Below are 20,580 nucleotides of genomic sequence, written 5' to 3' on the forward strand. Positions count from 1 at the left end.
GGTGTAAGGGGGAGATTTAAAGCAAAATCCACCCTAAAGAAAGTGAAGATCATAACAGTCCCTCTCTATACTGCCTTGGTCAAGCCGCGCCTGGAGTATTGTGTGCAGTTCTGGAGGCCTCACTTCAAAAAGGATGTGGACAAAATCGAGATGGTGCAGAAGAGAGCGATTTGGAGGAGGGCAAGGAGCTGTTCCAGTTGGCAGCAGAGGATAAGACTCAAAGCAATGGGTTTAAATTACATGCAGAAAGGTACCAGCTGGGTAGTAGGAAAAACTTCAAAGTTGGAATCAGCTGCCTAGGGAGGTGGTGAGTTCCCCTTCACTGGCAGTTTTCAAGAAGAGGCTGGATGAATATTTCTGGCAGAAGACAGAAAGTGCCTGGTCGAAGTTCCTGTGTCTCTAGATAGGTTCATTCCCATATGTGTGAGAGTAATTCGTTTATAATCCTGTTTAGACTCTTTAGTATTTCTGAGTGGGGTATGAGATTTGTTGTTTGCGGAAAGTAGTATTTTTCTGCCTCCTGAATGTAGTGTGATTTGTCTGTTCCTCCTCTGTCATTTTCTTTAATCCTGACATCTGGATTATTTCTAGGCTGTTTATTGCATTTTTGGTCTTCTTTTTCATTGTTCTTAGAACTCTGTAATCTGTCTTGAGTCTCAATTTAAAAGGGAGATGCTAAATGCAATAAAGGAATAAATCAGCTTCTAACTGCCGTTGGGGGATGACGATGACCATATACAAGATTAGGGAGGGGAGGGTTTGGTGTGAATTTGTTAATTTCATTCTTGTTTCCATTTTCGAATTCAACCACCAGAGCTGCCCACATCCCTGTAAATAAATTGTATTTACTTTGAATTAAGACCCACTAAATTCAATGAAGCTTACGCTCAAGGTTGAATGAATGAATGTTTGCAGGTTTTCTTTTTTTCTTGGCTGGGGCATGAGCAAATGCTGGGTTAAGGCACGGGGAGGGCATTGCCCCCTACTCTGCTTCTAATACCAGCTGGGTTAAGTTGGGTGGCGGGCATTGCCTTCTGCCTCACTCCTAATACCAGCTGGGTGAAGTGAGCATTGCCACCTGCTCCTATCCTGCTCCCGGCCCGGGCTTCCCACCATGGCACACTTTCTGGAGGGACATGGTGGTGCCTCGCCTAGGCTTCCCTCTATGACAGCACCCTCTGGTGGTGTACTAGGGTATAAAGTGAGTCTTAAATACGCTTACTCAATTGAGCATGTAGCGCCCATGATATGCTGCCATCTTATATACTAATAGCCAAGTGGCCCTAATCTGTGGATACTTAAATCCGGAGACTGGAGCCACAAATGGACAATACAGTGCAAAAGAAAAAAAAAACATCTGCAACAGGCAATGATAGCACCAACTGTACTATAATGCAAACCTTCTTTGGAGCATGTGTAAGGGAAAAGCAGAAATGCAATTTAAAAAGCCATGGAGAAAAAGTGGAGGAAGGCTGCTGTGAGGAAGCAGAGTTGTCAGCGTGCTTCCACTGGGAGCTGGACAGAAATCAATCAAAGCCAAAACTGCATTTTCATGTGAAAATGCCCCTTAGCACCTATTGGCAATGACAACAATCCTTGAGTAGGGTCTAGTATGCAACTAAAAAAACGAGGAATCCTGCAGCACCTTAACGATTACCAAAATTTATTCTCATGAGCCAAAGCATCAGACGCAGGAAGTATTGCGCTCAGTTGTCAGAAGCATAAAAGCAGAAACAGAACGCCCAGGATTCCCTGAGAGAAATGTGTTCTGATAACTGTGCAGGGTGAGAAGAGAGCTCTGGACCACTCCCAGCAGTTGCTCCCTGTCCCTGTTGATCTCAAGCTTGATCAAACCCACACAGCGATTTCAACTCAGCACTGTCTTGCTGGGGGTCTCCCTTTGAAACTCTTTTGCTGAAAAATAGCAATCTTCCCTTCTGGTTTTCAGTGTCTGATCTCTGCCTATGAACTGAACCATCTTCTTAAATTTCAGCGTTTCTCCAGAAGGCAGAAGCTGAGTGATGTTTCCACGAGAGAAGGCAAGAGTCCGAAATGGTCAGGAGCCCTGGCAGTTGAACTGGAGGTGGATGTTGGAGGAGGACGTGGAGCCATCACTGAGAGTTGTATGGAGTTAGGAAGGACAGAGACACTTTGAGGGTTGCTGACTCCAGAATTGGGGAGAGCAAAAGATGAAGACGAGGGATTGAAAACGCTTTGCTCAAGACGAATGGGCCTAGGAGAAGCTCTAGATTCCTTGGGTGGGATCGGGAGAGTTACTTGGAACAGATATATTGCTGGATAGGCTTGCTGGGATCCAGTTGGAGCACCAGAGCTAAAACAAAGGAGAGAGAAAACAACAGAAAGAGACGATTCAGCCAGAGCATGTGTTGAGGTCCATCAGAGGTATGGTTGCTTTTTCCGCTCCCAACCTCTGCCCCCCATCATCACTCACTTGGCCAGCAGGGGGAAAGGGCATGGGAACGGGCCTCCTGGGAGGCATTCCCAGTGCATTGTGACAACCTCTCTTCCAGGAGTGATGTCACTGCACAGGCAATAGGAGTGCTCTCGCGCTTTGCAACAGGCCGATTTGAGCTCCAAATGGGCCGATTCCTAAAGAAACACACGAGCACAATGACATCACTGCTGGAACCTGCACAATGACATCACTGCTGGAAATGATACCATCGTGGCACACCAGGAGGGTGCCCAGGGAAGCCCATGCCTCCTGGAAAACCTCCTTTAAGTGAGTGTTGGGTCCCTCCCCTCCTGCCGGGAGGGTAAGGAGACTTGGCAACCTCAATTGGAGGGGAGAGGTGGAAGGCAGGACTTTGGCCAACTGGGCCTGCAGGTACGCCCAAGAAAAAACCTTCAGGAAAGGAGTATTTAAGAATCTGATGGACTTTTTAAAAAGAAAAAAATACTACCAGACTTCAGAAATTTCACAACAGCATACAAAACTGGCAATTACACCCAGGAGTTATAAATGTTCATTCTAATTAATTTAGGCTCCAAAGAGACAAAATGGGAATTTCATGAACAGAAGTCACAGACTTTTTTTTAAAAAAAAAATATATGGTCAGGTGCATGGGGACTCAATTTTGCTGAGGACCAAGGAAGGAGAAAGGGTTTCCTGAACATGACATGATCTAGCATGGCCCATAGACCCACTGAGGTGAACACAGACACACACACACACTGCCGATATCAGCCCATGAATTCCCAGCATCTTATCTGGTTTGGCCCTTAAGAAACGTGCTTCAAATGAGATCAAGGGATAACCACATCCAGAGATGGCTTGAAAAGATTAGGCCAATTCCTGAAAGCCAAGATTCCTATAAAGGCGTGATGGCTAAATAATGGAACCTCCGTGTACAGAAGCAGTATACCTCTGGTTAGCAGGGGACAGCTACTGCACACACTGATTCCTTGTTTCAGAAGTGCAGTGTTAGAATGCTAGCTGAACGTGGACCTGATCCTGCCTAGCAAACCTTGGGTGTTTTGCTGCCCTCCAGTGGACAGTTTCAGCAGTGTTCTTATCTATCAAGTCTTCAGCTTGAATACAGTCGTCATTTGTATTCAAACATGAAGGTGAATTTTCAGATATGTACACAGCACCATGTATAGATCTTCTCCAAAGGCGTATGAATATTTCACCTCTAAATACCTAATTTGGTGCTCAGCGTCAGCAAGATATCCTTTCATCATGTTACAGACAGAAAATTTTGACCAGTTCTATCCTAAAAGCACAGAAAACAACTGGAAACAGCTCTGAAATCTGCTGTCTTCGCTACTGCCAAATAGGTCCAAGGATAGTAGATCTGGGAACCGGCTGGTATCAGATCGGTATTTGTCAGACCAGGGAACCTATGTGAGGTTCGGCTTAGCATGCCTAGGCCTGGGAATGTGTTGCTCTGTAGTGGAAGAACAAGGTACAAAACTTGTAGCACTTCAAAGACCAACACGATTTTCAAGGTATAAGCTTTCGAGAGTCATACCTCTCGAAGAAGGAACTCCTACTCATATCTGACTTGGGGGGGGGGGCTTTCACTCTTTGAAAGCTTACACTCTGAACTTGTTACTCGTTAAGGTGCAACGAGACTTGGATCTTACCCATTTTAGACAGTTTCACTGCACGCTCATGATTCACGAGGTGCCTTATAATAAAGATTAAAAACAACAACCTAACAAATAAAACCCACTTTTTTTGAAACTAATAATAATGTGTTAAAAGCACAAACATTGAAAAACAGCAGAACCTGGCAGCAAAAATCACAAACACACAAAAGGGCAGGTAAGTGAAATCTCTAAAACTAGAAAAGCAAGAGTCTAATGAGGGTAATTCTCAAAACAGTCAAAGAATAACATCAAAAAGACCCAGGACCATGAAGAGAAGCAGCAAAAACCACTCAGGCGGATGGACTTAGGGATAGTGTTCTGAATTGGGGAGCCACAACCAGAAAGGCCCTGTCGCTTGTAACTGCCTGACTCAATTTACAAAATGCAGCAGGGCCTCCAGCAATGACCTGACCTGATCATACATACGCCTGTCCCACAGAGCTCCACCAGGTTTCCAGGAGTAGCCTTACCTGTGCCCTCAGCATGAAGTGTCTGCCCATCCACACTTTGTACCTGACCGCAGAAGAATGCCTTCCTGCCCTCGATCCTGTTCAGTTTGCTGTCTACGAGGACTACGGAACCTAGACGAACAGGGCTGCAAGAAGACATGGATGCGTCAGTGCAATCTGGCTTCCTTCCTGGCAGCTGAATGCCCACCCTTCAATTGAAAAAGATAGGCCAGGACACAGGATTCAAGTATGCAAAACGTTCAGACTTTGGAGGTCAATTATATATGAGCTACTAGCCTCATCTCTCTGCAAGGAGGAAGTCATTCAGGACTCAATCACATCTTTCTAGTTGGCAGAAAATGGAGGGCAGGGCTTATTTAGGCCTCACATTTATCTACTCAGGGAGGGGAATTCTCTGCCCCCAGGCCCACTTTCCCAACCCCAAGGAACTGAGGAATGGGAGAAAAAATGGTCTCTACTTAGTGAGGCTCTAGGAATTTCCCTTAGTCTCTATGGTAAAGAGACTATGGAAGGCAGCCTAGAGAGACACTCAAGTGGCATCACATCCTCTCCAAACTCCATCTTCCCCCGACACTGCCCCTCCCAGCATTTGCCAAGAGAGTGTGGGGAACGTTAAATTCAGTATGTGCAACTTAACCTTTCAAGGTTAGCCCCTGCCTCCAGACCCCAGAGTACCTCGGGTATAGCTCATAGGAGCAGGAATACATGAACACATAAAGCCACTGTCTCAGGAGTCAGACCCTTCGTCTATCAAGGTCCGTTTCATCTCCTGTGAGTGGCAGCAGCTCTCTAGGATTTCAGGCAGTTCTTTTGCATGACCTGCAACTGACCTCTCCGGCTGGAGGTTGAACCTGCGATGTTTTGCATGCAAAACACAACTCTGAAAATTGGTTCCCAGACCATAGTCGCAAGAGAAGCAACCATGTTCCTATGGCAGATCCCACTTGCATATAGAGAATTTGATGATCCTAAGTAACCTCAACAGACACAGTGGGATCTTTCACAACTGAGACTTCTGAGAAGGAAATTAAAGCTTAGAAAAGCACTTCCCCGCTTGTTTCCACCACCACCACCACCCTGCGGTAGCTCCAAATGCACATACCTCTTATAGTTTATGCTGAGGTTAGCGGTTAGAATTGCATCGGCGGCAAAGATGGCACAAAGCGCAATAGTTACATCAAGCATGGTGGCGATAGACCCACCATGCGCAAACCTGGAAGGCAAGCGTCAGACAACTAAGCAGAGATGGACAATGGAGTGGAACTAAGGTTCACAATCCTGTGGGCAGAATTGGGAGAAGGTGTTGGTGAAATTGGATGGGAATCAAAATAATAGTGGTTCAGTTATCCCAGCTGAACCGAAAAACAGGTCATCAAATAATTGCGAATGACATCTTAAAGCCCTTCAAAAAGGAAATAACAAGAGTCCAGACCAACAAAATTTGTGGTAGGGTATGAGCTTTTGTGAGTCACAGCTCACTTCTTCAGATACCAGCTATCTGAAGAAGTGAGCTGTGACTCACGAAAGCTCATACCCTACCACAAATTTTATTAGTCTTATAAGTGTTAGTCTTATAGGTGCTGCTTGATTCTTGCTCTTTTCTACTGTTACAAACAGACTAACATGGCTACCCATCTTGATCTATCTTCAAAAAAGAATTGAGCTATTTAAATTACAATTCATGTGCTCCTTTTGTGTGTCTGCTCTTTTATGCTGCTACTTGGGAAGTATACTGTGAGGTGAGGCTGCACTGGCAGCGAATTCCTTGGCAACCATACAAGGCTCCTGAACTCACACTTTGATTTTTGCATATGTGAAATTTACAGTATTCATGTCCTGCCCCGTCAGCTCGCATGATTTTTTCTGCTATCTTAGAAACTCCATGCCAAATTGTTATTTAAAAGATATGTTCCAATCTCAAAATGTTCTATTCAATTTCAGCAAGTCAGAGATAATTCCATCAAGACTGAGTGAAAGGATAATGCACCCAGTTTCCAAGCACGCACCAGCAGCAGGTACCGACATCGGATGCTTTGTTTGAGAATTGCCACTACGCAGCCCCTAAATAAGCTCATTTGATGTTACCGCTTCTTGTTTTGAACTACAGATAAAATTTCTCAAGAGAACTCAACCCACAATACAATCGTGAATCACAAGCTAAGATAACTCTCAGGACTGTTCCTTTTAAACTTTGGCAACAAGGGAGCCCTTGGTGATGGGGAAGCCGTAGGCCACCAGAACACTGTGGCCCAAGTTTAACATCTCTGTAAGGGTCTCAAGGCTGACAGTAGTGGAAGCAAAAGAGCAAGGGACAAGAAAAGTTATCATCCCTTCCCCATACTCACAAGTAATCTGACACTAAGACTGCATAAATGTAGATGGGGAAGGGATTTCAGATTCAGAAGTCATCACTGAGAGATTGTGGTCGAGTCTCCCTACAAAAACGGATTTCCATGATTCATGAAGACTGACCCCGGAGGCCCTTCCAGATAGGGACCTGGCTGGAAAATGCACACCATTCTTTTCTGCGATGGGTTGAAGAACATCACGTATTCAAAACCAAGACCTTCAGTGCTGATGCTTCGGCAGAAATACCGGGTGTCTCTGTTCTTTTTCTCCTCCTCTATTTTTTGCATCATGTGTTCTGTGGGGGGAGGTGAGAAGCAGAGAGGCAGTGGGTGGCACACACCTAATACAGAAAGCAATGTTTGAGCGTGCCAAGGAAGGTACAAATTTCCTGAGGGCAATCTGGGAACCTACTGAAGCTATCAGCCTCTGGGGAAACTGTTGGATAACAACAACAACAACAACAACATTCAATTTATGTACCACCCTTCAGGACAACTTAACGCCCATTCAGAGCAGTTTACAAATTGCGTTATTATTATCCTCATGACAATCATTCTTTGATGGTGGGGCTGAGAGAGCTCCAAGAGAGCTGTGACTGACCCAGGGTCACCCAGCTGGCTTCAAGCAGAGGAGTGGGGAATCAAACCCATTCTCCAGATTAGAGTCCCTTTACTTTACTTTATTTGGTATTTAGCCCTCCCTCCCCGCAAGCAGGCTCAGGACAGGGTACAACATTCATAAAATACATAATTATATAAATACAATTAAAATCATAATCAGATGGCCTATTGCACATTCCTGCCCTCCAATACAAAGAGGGAGACACCCGGACAGACGGGATGTCATTGGATAGGAGGTGACGGGAGGCTCAATGATGGTCCTAATACAGGCCTCAACTCTATGCCCGGTGGAACATCTCCGTCTTTCAGGCCCGCCAAAATGATACCAGATCTTGGTAAGCCCAAGTACCTTCAGACAGAGAGTTCCACCAGGTTCGGGCCAGGACCGAAAAAGCTCTGGCCCTGGTTGAGGCCAAACAAGCCTCCCTGGGGCCAGGGATAACCAGCAAGTTTTAATCTGCTGAACGAAGCACTCTCCAGGGTACATACGGGGAGAGACAGTCCCTCAGGTATGCTGGTCCCAGTCTGTTTAGGGCTTTAAAGGTCAACACCAACACCTTGAAACAGACCTGGAACTCTACGGGAAGCCAGTGAAGCTGCTTCAAAACTGGTGTAATATGTGACCTGAATGGCACGTCCATCAGGACCCAAGCAGCAGCATTCTGGACCCGCTGTAGTTTCCGGGTCAGACCCAAGGGTAGCCCTGCATAGAGGGAGTTACAGTAATCTAGCCTAGAGGTGACCATTGCATGGATCACCGTGGTTAGGTTCTGGACTGAAAGAGAGGGGGCAAGTTGCCTAGCCTGCCGTAGTTGGAAAAAAGCAGTCCGGGCCGCAGACATGACCTGAGTCTCCATAGATAAGGAGGAATGCAGGATCACGCCAAGACTCCTGACTGACGAGACAGGAACCAACGGGGTCCCCTCAAAGGCCGGAAGACAAATCCCCATATCCTGCAGCCCATGCCCCAAATACAGGACCTCCATCTTCGCAGGGTTCAGCTTCAGTCTGCTCTGCTTCACCCAACCAGATACCGCCTCCAAGGCTCTCAACAGGACATCCGGGGCCGATTCAGGTAGGCCGCCCATCAACATATATAACTGGGTGTCATCCGCATACTGGTGCCAACCCAGTCCGAAACTCTGCACCAACTGGGCGAGGGGGCGCATATAAAGTTTGAACAACAGGGGAGAAAGTATCGCCCCCTGCGGGACGCCGCACACCAATGGCTGGCGCGGGGACACTCTCTCCCCCAGCGCTACCGTCTGTCCCCGACCGTGGAGAAAGGAGACAAGCCACTGCAAGGCCGTCCCTCGAATCCCCACATCAGCGAGGCGGTGGGCTAAAAACTCATGGTCAACCATGTTGAACACTGCTGAGAGATCTAGCAATATCAGCAGCACTGACATGCCTCGATCCAGGTGTCTGTGGAGATCGTCCATGAGGGCAACCAACTGTGTAGTGCTGTTAACCACTACACCAAACTGGCTTTAAGAGGTAGATTTATAAATTGTTTCATTAATATATTAATTCAAGCAATGTCTTCAGAGAGCCAGTTTGGTGTTTCCCTTTAAATTTTAAAGGGAAGCTTGCAGTTTTCAGAAGAAAAAGAATTAAGATCTAGGTGTTAAGTATAGACGTTGAATAACAATGGATACAGTCAAAACTTTTTTCTAAATTAATAACCATGGGCCTAAGGGTTTTAAACAATTTCAAAGTTATTTAACATCACATATAGATTCAGTTGTATATACAGTCAGATGTTAGATATTTGTAGGGGCTGCCATTGTCAAAAGCAAAATTTTTAGATGTAGGCTTTTGCTTCGTCTGGCTATGGAAACTTTTGGAAAGAAATATTGAAATATTGAAAGAAATAATCAATGACATGATCAGATACATCTTGCCATTGGACCCTAAAATTTTTGGGTTATCTGAAGGACAGAGTTTAGGTCTCGCTATGAATGTAATTATCGTGGCTAGAAAGTGTGTTTCTTCCTATCTGGTGAAAAACAGACCTTTACATGATGACACCCAGATGACACCCAGTTGTATCTGTTGATGGGTGGCCAACCTGACACTCTGTTAAGGGCTCTGGAGGCCGTGTCTGGGTGGGTAGAACAGAGCAGGCTGAAGTTGAATCCTGTGAAGACAGAGGTCCTGTACTTGGGCCATGGGCTGTCGGAAGCAGGGATCCTTCTTCCGACCTTTGGGGGGGGCACCACTTGTGCCCGTACCATCAGTTAGGAGTTTGGGCATGATTCTGGATTCCTCCTTGTCTATGGAGGGCCAGATCGAGGCTGTGGCTCGGGCGGCCTTTTTCCACCTTTGGCAGACCTGGCAACTGGCGCCCTACCTCTCAGCCCAGGACCTAACGACAGTGATCCACGCAATGGTCACCTCCAGGTTAGACTACTGTAACTCACTGTTCACAGGGCTGCCCTTGGGCTTGATCCGGAGACTTCAATGGGTCCAGAATGCTGCTGCGCATGTCCTAACTGGAGCTTCATGTAGGACACACATTACGCCTATCTTGCAGCAGCTTCACTGGCTCCCAGTAGAATTCCGGATCTGGTTCAAGGTGTTGGTTTTGACCTATAAAGCCCTAAACGGACTGGGACCAGCATACCTAAGGGACCGTCTCTCCCTGTATGTGCCCCAGAGAGCACTTTGTTCAACCGGAAAGCATCTACTGGTGGTCCCTGGCCCATGGGAGGCTCAGCTGGCCTCTACCAGGGCCAGGGCCTTTTCAGTCCTGGCCCCAACCTGGTGGAACTCTCTGGACACTCGAGCCCGTCAGGATCTTGTATTATTTAGGCAGGCCTGTAAGACAGAGATGTTCCGCCAGGCATATAATGGGGGCTAATTTTAGCCCATCATTGCCGAGCCTTCCACTGGTCTCCCTCTACAAGGGGTATGGAGAGTCCACTCAGACTGGCTGCCCCGAAAGGGGTACAGTATTTTATCTGTTGCTGGTTTTATGATTGATTTTAAGTTGCATTTTAATCAATGTTGTACCTCACCCTGAGCCCGCTTGCGGGGAGGGCAGGTTAAAAATAAAATAAATAAATATAAATAAAATACATATATCAGCATGGCTTGAAAGAGCCTGGGTCTTTGAAATTTGACATCTAAATGGATGCATGATAGAATATGGGTATTAATTCCCAGTCCAATACATTTGTTAAAGAGTAACTCTTTCTTAAGAGAGGGAAAGAGCATGCTATAATACCATCTTGTCAGATCTCAGATGTTAAGCAGGGTCAGCCCTGGTAAGACCATGGATGGGAGACCACCAAGGAAGAAGGGAGTTTCTCTGCAGAGGAAGGCCATGGCAAACCGCCTATGCTTTTCACTTCCCTTGAAAGCCTCTTGCTAGGGTAGAGAGATATTGGTTGAGACTTGACAGCAGGTAGGAATAATAACCAATTTTTGTGATGTACTGGAACAGCCAGTGTCAAGTCAAGATACATCCCTGGACATTTTCTTAGGGGTCTATGAATTAAGATGTGCTGTAATTAATTTTCTGGGATTTTCCTCATTCATTTGCATTTTATTGTGATTTGTATGTATCTTTTTGTTTCTGTAATCATAGCGTGCATCTATGAAGAGAGTTTTTGAGCTAGAATTTGTGAAAATTCTGGGTGAGTTAGGCTGAAAGCAATCTTTCTACACAGATGGAGGAAAACATGAAAGGTCCTTGCCTGGAATGCTGTTCTCAATATGACTATGAGAAGGGATCCTTTTCCATGTCCCATCTTTGGACATGGACATGAACTTGTCGAACTGCTCCATCATGTCTTTGCTCCAGCTGGAGTTAGGGAGGGCGTAATCCTTTGGCTTCCTTGATGGAAGAGGCCAGACCTGAAGATAAAGGCAGAAAACACGCACGTGTGTTGATGTTTGTGTGCGTGGATAAGACAAATATTCAACTCTTTCTCTGCCAAGCAAAGGAAGAAAAACATCAAAGCCTCAGTTCTTTTCACAGACTCATGCACAATCTTCACTTCATAGACAGAGCATCGAGGAGGAGGCATACGTAGTAATGGGCTTTAATTTAAAGCCACAGACAGAACATTTCTATCTCCTCATATCTGCTCCACCAGAATTTCTGTATGGAGTTGGGTTCCATGTTTAGCTGCTGGTAGACATGGGCACGAATTGGGGGGGGGGGGGAACAAACCATGTGGTTCATCAAATTTCATGAACCATGAACTTTCATGAACCTGCTTGGTTCGTTTGGTTCATGAAAACGTCACATCCAGGTCAGAAAATTGTCACTTCCGGGTCAATAGAAGGTCACTTCCGGGTCAACAGAAGGTCTGCAGGAAGTCCTTCACCTGTTGCCTAGGAAACTGATTGATCAGCACCAGGCTGTCTGCAGTGACGAACCAAAAATGTCTCCCCTCTGCACTGTTTTTTGCATGGAGAAAAAAGCTTGGGAGAAGGCAAGAGTGGTCCCTCCTGGTCAGCAGCTTTCCGAGCCTATTTATGTTCTCCTTATTTTATAGAAGCCATTCCCTGGAGCTGCTGTGTGATTGCGTAGGGCACAGGTGGGCTCCATGGCTAACTTGTAAAAGAAGTAACATCTAGAGTGACCCTTAGTTCTCCTCTTCTCACAATATCACCTAGCCTGGACGAGTTGTTATAAAACCATTCAGAATGTGGTTGGACTTGTGAGGATTGTTGCACCCGTCCATGCCAGAACTAATAGTGCTAGAATGGGTTGCTGCTTTTTCATTCCAACAACACACTCTCGGCATGGCCAGTGTATCCAAGCATTTAAAACAGTAGAGCACAAGAAACATCAAACTGAAACTCTCACCTTGCAGGGATTGTAGCAGCTTACACGTCCCAGCTACTGAACTGTCCGAACCAACAGGGAGAGGGAAAGGTGGCTGAAGAGGTTTAAAATGGGCAATTGAAGAGATTCTCCAAGAGAAGTTTACAGGAGGTAGAGCTGGGAAATTACAAGTGGGTAACAGAGCAGGATAATGCTTGAGCAGGTGCATAAGGGTTAAGAGGGTTAAGTAGGGTTAAGAGGGGGCAGAGGTAACCCCGACCAGAGAAGAGGGAAATGTGAAAGAGAGAAAGAAAGAAGTAAGTTTTAAAAACAGAAAGGATAGAACGAGAGGCAACAGAAATCGGTACTTTTCTTGTCCTGCATCTTGAGTGGTGGCCAGCTTGGGTGTTAGAAGGTTTTCTAGGTAGAGACCAAACAGGGTGTGTGGGGGGATCCTATTCTTTGATCCTCTTTTCACAGGATTTTTGTGTCACTGCTTCTCAAAGGAGAGGTCGGGAGCAGTCGTTGCAGTGGGATTCATGTTGATCTTTCACAGGTGATGGCCCTTAACCTGTTGGTCAGCTCAGAAAGAGGGGCTTGTTTATGTTGACTATAGCGAAGGAAATTTCCTTGAGGTTTCAAAGCAATCTATATAATTCATAGGGGCCAGTCGCCTTGGGCCCATATTTACAAGAGTGATCTTAGTTACAAGATAACCTTCTGGAATTCACCATTCCTACAGTACCTCCAAATTAGGCATGTGGTCCTATCAGGGTTTTTTGCCCTCAGCTATTTTTATGATCCTTGAGGTCCTATCAGTTTTTTGGCCCTCAGCTATTTCTACAATCGTTTTGTAACTGGGAGCAGTTGATATTATCTGATTCGAGCAAGAGAGATGCTCGCTCTGTGTGCAGGGTATTCCATATTGTTGGCCTTTAATCATTACCTGTACAGGTATCTAGAGAATACCTGTAATAAAATCAAAATTTCTTAGTTCTTTACATACCTTACTCCAGCAAGGCTCAATGGAATGTTTAGAACAAATACATGTAAATGTTGAATCTGTTCTACTTTCCACACAGATTTTTCCTCCGTCTATGGTGGACCTGTTCATATGTACACCAGTATTAGTCACAAGAGATTTTATTCACAGAAGCCACTAGATGCTTTAAAATACCATTCCATTTGTTATTGGTCTTAATGAATTGTTTTCAGGTTAATTGTCAATCTACTGTCAATAAATAGATAATAAAATAGATAGATAATAACACTTTCAGTGGTAGCCAAAATAGTTGTACGGAATGGCTCCACGAGGTATTGGACATGACCGAAATGGACAAACTTCTTGCAAAACTTCATTTAATGTTAGGGGGAAAGCTCTTTGGTCTTCTTTGGTGGTAGAGAGTGCTGTCAAGTCATAGCTGACTTATGGCAACTCCTGGCGAGGTTTTCATGGCAAGAGATGGTTTGCCATTGCCTGCCTCTGCAACCCTGGTCTTCCTTGGAGGCCTCCCATCCAGTTACTAACCAAGGACGTCCCTGCATAGCTTTTGAGATCTGACGAGACCAGGCTCACCTGGGCTGTCCAGGTCAGGGCTTGGTCTTTTTTACACAGAAATAATTTATTAATTATTGAAATGTTCATTCAGGCTCCATTAAATTAGATATGGCTATTTCCCTGCAGTCATACAGAAGTGGAATTATTATACGATTACCTCATGGCAAGGGTTTCACATTTATTGTCTAGGGAAAACAATTTTACATGTGGCTTTGTCCTCCAGTCTTGAGATACTCACCTGCTATTTTAAAGTATTTTCATACTGCATAGAAAAACTGGGTTTCTAATACCCACCTATGGGGGCTTCTGGTGTACTTCTTTGCTGACAATGAAAGACAACTAGTATCCTACTTCTTGTATCTAGTATCCTGCTTTTGAACACAGAGTTTCCATTTAGCTATTGTACCAGCGAACAGGTTTTTTATTTACAGCTTAATTTTTCTTATTAAACATTTACATACAATATTTTATCCCCTCAACAGGGGCTCAGTTCTTCGCAAGCAGCCAGGAAAACGGATAACATACATCGCTCTTATCAGAGACGCAGAGAGCTGGATTCTGGGACCTATGATAAAAGCAGAGGGTCCACTTTCAAAAGTGGATTCTCCCACTTACCTCTTTCCCGCTGTGCTCCCTAAAATGCAGGTCGGTACATCTTCAGGAATGGGGAAGGTGGAACATGAATGACTTGTGATTGGAGGGGGAAATGGGGAAAATATTGCTGGAGTGGAAGCACCATTTGCACGAGTGTTAAGGAGCCTTCAGACCCAACTCAGAGGTTATGTTTGGTCCAGCATCACTTTTCCAGCAGTGTCCGTACAGATGCCTCTACAAAGCTCAAAATGCTGAGCATGAAAGGCAACCACGTCTAGTGTCCAAAGGTATGCTCCTGAACAAGAAGGTTCTGTTTAACTATCGAGGCTTAACCACTAGTAGAACTCTCCTCCTTCCTGACTTTATTTAATTCTTTTTACGAGACTCCTGCCTCAGTGGCAATGAATTCCATAAGAAAATCCTCTATGGTGTGAAGGAGTAATAACCGTACTTGGTGTTCATAGAACGTGTGCAATGTTCAGAGCACTCGACATACATTATTTTGCTGAAATCATTTCAACAATATCAGGCAGGTCAGCCGAGAGGTTGGCCTCAGGCCAACGAGTGATTTCAAAGCAGAAGCAAAATTTAAACGGCGTATCGTAATTCTTCCGCCCTTAAGTAATTAATTGCTCCCTTTAATTTCCCTGGAACCTCTTTGCAATCAATTTCATCACAAAAACATAAATTTAACTGACCGGCAGCAGCTTACGAAAGGAAACATTTTTCATTACCAAGAAGACCTGCGTTTCGTTTTCATAGCAAGAACACTCCTCACAATTGCTGTTGCTGTCTTCCCCTGTACTCACAGCAGTATTGGCGAATGGCATGTGGGTGGAATGCAGCGAGACTGTCGCAGCCCGGAGGGCACATCTGGGGGCCAGCAAGTAGTCGAGCCACTTCACCAGGCGGCCGCAGCTCCTCAGCATCACGGGCATCAGTCACTCACCTTGTGGGACGAGTGGGCTTTTGTTCTTACTACTCAGGGTGCATGGAAGTTGATAAGAGCAGGCGATGCTTGTCAGATGAAAGGAACCCTATCAGACTTTTACCAAGGTGCTGCAGTTGGCAGGAGGCTCCTCCCAGAATCCAAAAGGTTGCTCCACGTTAGACTGTCACATGCATTTGGGGAAACATTCCTAGAACAGGGGAAACAAATGGAAAGGAGTCAAATGGTTGCCGATGTATTTTGCTATTGGTGTATCCCTGCAGTGTAAATAAATCAGAGCAAATGGTGGCTGGTCCTAGATCACCTAATGAACCTGGGCAGATCATGAGAGGGAGGGCAGGAAGGGTTGCATTAGTGCCGAGTTCTCGTGGCCCCTTCTTGCATGCTCAGGGTAATACCGATCGCCCCTTTGGAAGTAATTTTCCTCTGGCCAGTTCGGCCAGACATCCTGGAGGTGTTTTGTCGTCTTCTGGGCACGGAGCAGGGCGTCACTGGGGGTGTTGAGGGGGAGGTAGTTGTGAATTTCCTGCATTGTGCAGGGGTTGAACTAGATGACCCCGGAGGTCCCGTCCAGCTCTATGCTCCTTTGCTTCTATGCTTCTAACTTAACCTCCGAGCGCTGATTTGAACCCAGGTTTCCCAGTCCGAGCTGGAATGAGCACATCCAAAACAGGGATTGCACTATAAAAGTATCCCCTCCTGGTCTTTAGTAACTGAGTTCCCACAAACAGATATATTTGCAACAGAATCAAATGCAAAATACCTCCGACTCTTCTCCATAGTAGCTCAAGTTCTGGTTTCCATCTCAGACGCTCCTTGCCTTTCCCCCTTTTCTCCTACAAACCATGGCTTGAAGGATGCAGCGGAGGAAATGTGGCCCATCGGCAGAGCATCTGCTTTGGTGCTGAAGGTCTCAAATTCAATCCTCAGCATCTCCTCTTAAGAGGATCAGGGAGCAGGTGATGTAGAAGAACTGAACCCGAGACCCTGGAGAGCTGCTGCCACTCTGAGAGGCAAGGCTGACCTCCATGGACTGTCTGATTCAGTGTAAGGCAGCTTCGTGTGTTCAGTCTGGTGTGCTCCAGACAAGAGAACCCCAATTCAGCCCCTGTTATCATTGTGGAGAACTGGACTCCACTGGGGGCTACTTCACAACATTGAGTTTTGGACTACAAAGCCCCCGTGTTCATTTTAAGAAGTTCTCTATTGGTTCAAGGATAAGAAAAAGGAGAGAAATTAATTGTTCTCAAGCACCTCCGTCCTGTTGATTAGGGATCCCAGGTACCCACCAGTGGTGGGCAATTTTCCAGTGGTTTACCTACTTGCCACTGCTCACTGGTGACCGGTGGGAGGTATTGGGCTGCCCAGAGATTGCCCACCACCAGCAGGCAACCAGGAACATGTGTGGCACACACACTCCTGGGTGTGTGTGTGTGTGTGCAACGTCACTTCCTGAAGTGATGTCGTTGCGCTGGCTGTGGGCATGCTCCCCTGCTTTGTTGGGGCCAATGTTAGCCCGAACAGGCCTGAATTAGCCCTGCTCGAAGTACATGAGCATGCCCATGGCCAGCATGATGATGTCACTTCCTGGAAGTGATATCATCATGCCTCTCCCGGAGCGTGCACAAGAGGAGGTTTCTAAAGGTAAGTCCCAGGTCCCCAACCTCCCACCGGGAGGGGATAGGGACGTGGGAATCCTACTGTTGATGGATCTGTCAAGATCTCAGCACTTAAGGCATGATTATGAAATTACTTCTAGCAAGCAGAGAACAATCAGACCGGTAACACCATGGAAGGAATGCGACACCTAGGGGGTGACAGAGACTTGAGTGTGCCAAATGCTAGACTGAATCACTTCCTGGGAAGGACAGGAAGAGAAGAATGGACCCTCATGGTAGGGGCAGGGGGGAAGAGAGGTAATAGATTTACAGGACCTAAGGAGAACAAGGTCCATTTTACAAGGATTGGTTTGGCTGATTTCATCTGGAGGAAGGAGCTCTCACACCTGAGCAAGACTTATGAGCCCAAGGCAACAAGGATCTATGCATAAGAGCATAAAGACCATGCTGTATCAGGCCAAAGCCCATCCAGTCCAGTACTCTGTTCCCACAGTGGCCAACCAGGGCCTCTAGGAAGCCCAAATGCAGGGTGACTGCGACAGCATCCGCCCACCCAGGCTCCCCAACAACTGATAGTAAATAGTCCACTCTTTACTATTTTGCTACTACAGACTAACGTGGCTAACTCCTCTGGATCTACAACTGATATAAAGACACCTCTGGTACTAGAGGCAGTAGATAGCCATCATGACAAGTAGCCATTGATAGCTCCATCTTCTATGAATTGTTCACTTTGAAGCCTTCCAAGTTGATGACCATCACCACATCCTGTGGCAGCAAGTTCCACAAGTTAACTATGTTAATAATAATATTTTATTTATTTATTTATTTATGTTATTTATATTCCGCCTTTCTCACTGAAGGCAGATTACATGATGTGTGATTAGTACAATTAGTGGCAAGGATAAGGGCAGACATTTCCATACAGTGTCAAGAACATTTCCATCAACAACAACAACAACATTCGATTTATTTCTTGCCCTTCAGGACAACTTAATGCCCACTCAGAACGGTTTACAAAGTATGTCATTATTATCCCCACAACAAACACCCTGTGAGGTGGGTGGGGCTGAGAGAGTTCCAGAGAGCTGTGACTAGCCCAAGGTCACCCAGCTGGCTTCAAGTGGAGGAGTGGGGAATCAAACCCGGCTCTCCAGATTAGAGTCCCGCGCTCTTAATCACTACACCAAACTAGCTTGTTGGAGGTCTCCCATCCAAGTACTAATCAAGGCTGACCCTGCTTAGCTTCTGAGATCTGACAAAATCAGGCTCACCTGGGCTATTCTGGTCACGGCCCTCTTCAAATGAGTATTTCCTTTTGTCTGTCCAGAATCGCCCACCCCTCAGCTTCAGTAGATGACCCTAGGTTCTAGTATTATGAGAGAGGACAAAAAGTTTCTCCCTGGGTGATTCTGCGCACACGTTGGATAATGCACTTTCAATGCACCTTAGCTATCGTTTGGAAGTGGGTTTTTTGTTTCACACTAAAAAAAATCAATTCCAAATGATCTCTAAAGAGGATTGGAAGTGCATTATCCAACGTGTGCGGAATCAGCCCCTGTCTACTCTCTCCACACCTTCTTCTTTAATTTCTTTGTGTACACATGTGTTGTGGGATGATCATTCTGTGTGCAGAGCAAACGGACCGTCAGTCCTGATCTTCCCCTTCCACTGATGCAGAGGAATAAAGTGGGACTTATGTGAAGGAATGGAGAACTTTTAACTGTGGTTCCATGACTCTTCCTACGAGTGTAAAGAGCCATCCTACCAGAGGACATGTTAGTGGGTAGGCAGTTTCTCCAGGACGTGTCTTGTGTAAGCCGAACAAGGCCGCTATGCAGTCTTCTCCCACCTGTATTGGTAAAAAAAGGCCTGTGGCTCAATGGTAAAATATCTGTTTGGCATGCAGGAAGTCCCAGGTTCAAGCCCCGGGACCTCTATTTTAAAAAAGCGATGTAAAGGATGTAAAAGTCCTCTGCCTTTGAACCTGCAGAGCAGCTGCCAGTCTGAGCAGGCAATACTGACCCTGATGGATCGACGGTTCAATTCAATCAAAGGCAACTTTGTAGTTCATGCATTTGGGTTCAATGTGCTACCTATTTAGTAGTCAAACAGTCCTACCAAGGATGTGCTTTATGGCATTGAAATGAATATCAATGCATATCTGTCACCTTCAAATGAAAATGGACTGGTTGCAAACATAGTCTTCGTTGGACGTAAAGTGTGGAATGTAGACATTCTGAATTTGGAGTGGGTTCCACTGAGCCTGATGCATTGGTGCGGGTGCCCCGGTGAAGGGTGACCTAAAGGTCAACATTTTATGGCACATTTTATCATCTGGGAAGCCGAACGCCATGTGGCTTGGCTTAATTTTATGTACACATAGATTTTTACTTTGCTGTTTTTGCCTTTTGCGGCGTTCGTTGCTGTTAATGTGGTTTTACTGTTCCCTTTTCACATTTTTAAAACCATCTTAACATACTCATAATTTTGAAAAACGATCCTTCTGGGATAATGAAATTTTTGACTTCATCTCTGGAGATCAGGGTTTGAATTTCTGCTTGGGAATGAAGCTCAGGGATGGGTACTTGGCTTAATCTGCTTCACAGGAGGACGGAAGAAAAAAGATGTCTCTTTGGCTCCTTGGAGTTCACGGTCAGGATTGTCTAAGGCTGGCAGCGGCTTTCCGGGATCTCAGGCAGAGCTCTTTTGCATCAACTAGTACCTGATCTTTTTAACTAGAGGCGCCAGGGATTGAACTTGGGACCGTCTGTTTGCCAAGCAGAAGATCTACAACTAAGCTACAACTCCTCTAGGAATTGTTTCTTTCATGCATCTGAAAATACAGAGAAAAAAAATTTACCTCTAGGAGGAACCACCTATCCACCTACAGGTCCCTGCCTAAAACCTGATTGGGCCAGCTCCTCTTACCAAGTATCTCCTTCTACCTTCATATTCTGTCTAGATGCACCTCGAGTGGCAAGAACAGCAGCTGAAGCCTGCCCCACAAGGTGTACAACTGAAGCCTCCATAATGCACTCCATGCTGAGGAATTCTGGTCCCCTCATGAAGGAGCTCCAACGTTTGACAGTCTCCAGATGTGGTCTACAGGTGCGAGCGGGCAAAGGGGTCTTGCAGCATCGGTCCCATATGCCATTCTCCAGTGCTACAGTGAGTACAGGAAAAGGCCAAAGCAGAAGTGTGAAAAATGTTCCATTAAATTTTTTTAGAAACTTAAAATCCATTGTCTTCGTATTGAGAAATACTTTGGGGGGGGGGCTGTTCTGTCAGTCGAACTTGTGTTTTTGTAAAGCAATTGATGGACATAAGGTTCTGGAGAGACCAAAGGAATTAAGTACCTAAGAGCCGGTGTAATAAAGTAGCTGGGAGAATGAGCTGGGGTTGCCTGACCCTTTAATACAGCCTTAACACGTGGAAATGGGAAATTAAAGGGAAAGGACAATTTTCTCATCAGGCAGTGGACAACTTCAGACCGAGCCAAGAATCAGTTCAAAATGTGCTTCA

General features: G+C 45.7%; 1 protein-coding gene across 1 annotated transcript; it reads right to left on the reverse strand.

Annotated features, from left to right (window-relative positions):
- Positions 1-2,273: 2,273 nt before the first annotated feature.
- On the reverse strand, positions 2,274-15,416 carry LOC129325708 (acyl-coenzyme A thioesterase THEM4-like). The gene is made up of 6 exons (XM_054973552.1): positions 15,222-15,416; positions 11,257-11,416; positions 7,059-7,230; positions 5,689-5,799; positions 4,587-4,711; positions 2,274-2,332 (listed from the first exon to the last, which is right to left on the reverse strand). The coding sequence occupies exons 1-6, from the start codon at positions 15,414-15,416 to the stop codon at positions 2,274-2,276; spliced, it is 822 nt and encodes a 273-aa protein (XP_054829527.1).
- Between the last annotated feature and the right edge of the window lie 5,164 nt (positions 15,417-20,580).

This window comes from Eublepharis macularius, chromosome 1 (assembly GCF_028583425.1).
Source record: "Eublepharis macularius isolate TG4126 chromosome 1, MPM_Emac_v1.0, whole genome shotgun sequence".
NCBI classification, from domain to species: Eukaryota; Metazoa; Chordata; class Lepidosauria; order Squamata; family Eublepharidae; genus Eublepharis; species Eublepharis macularius.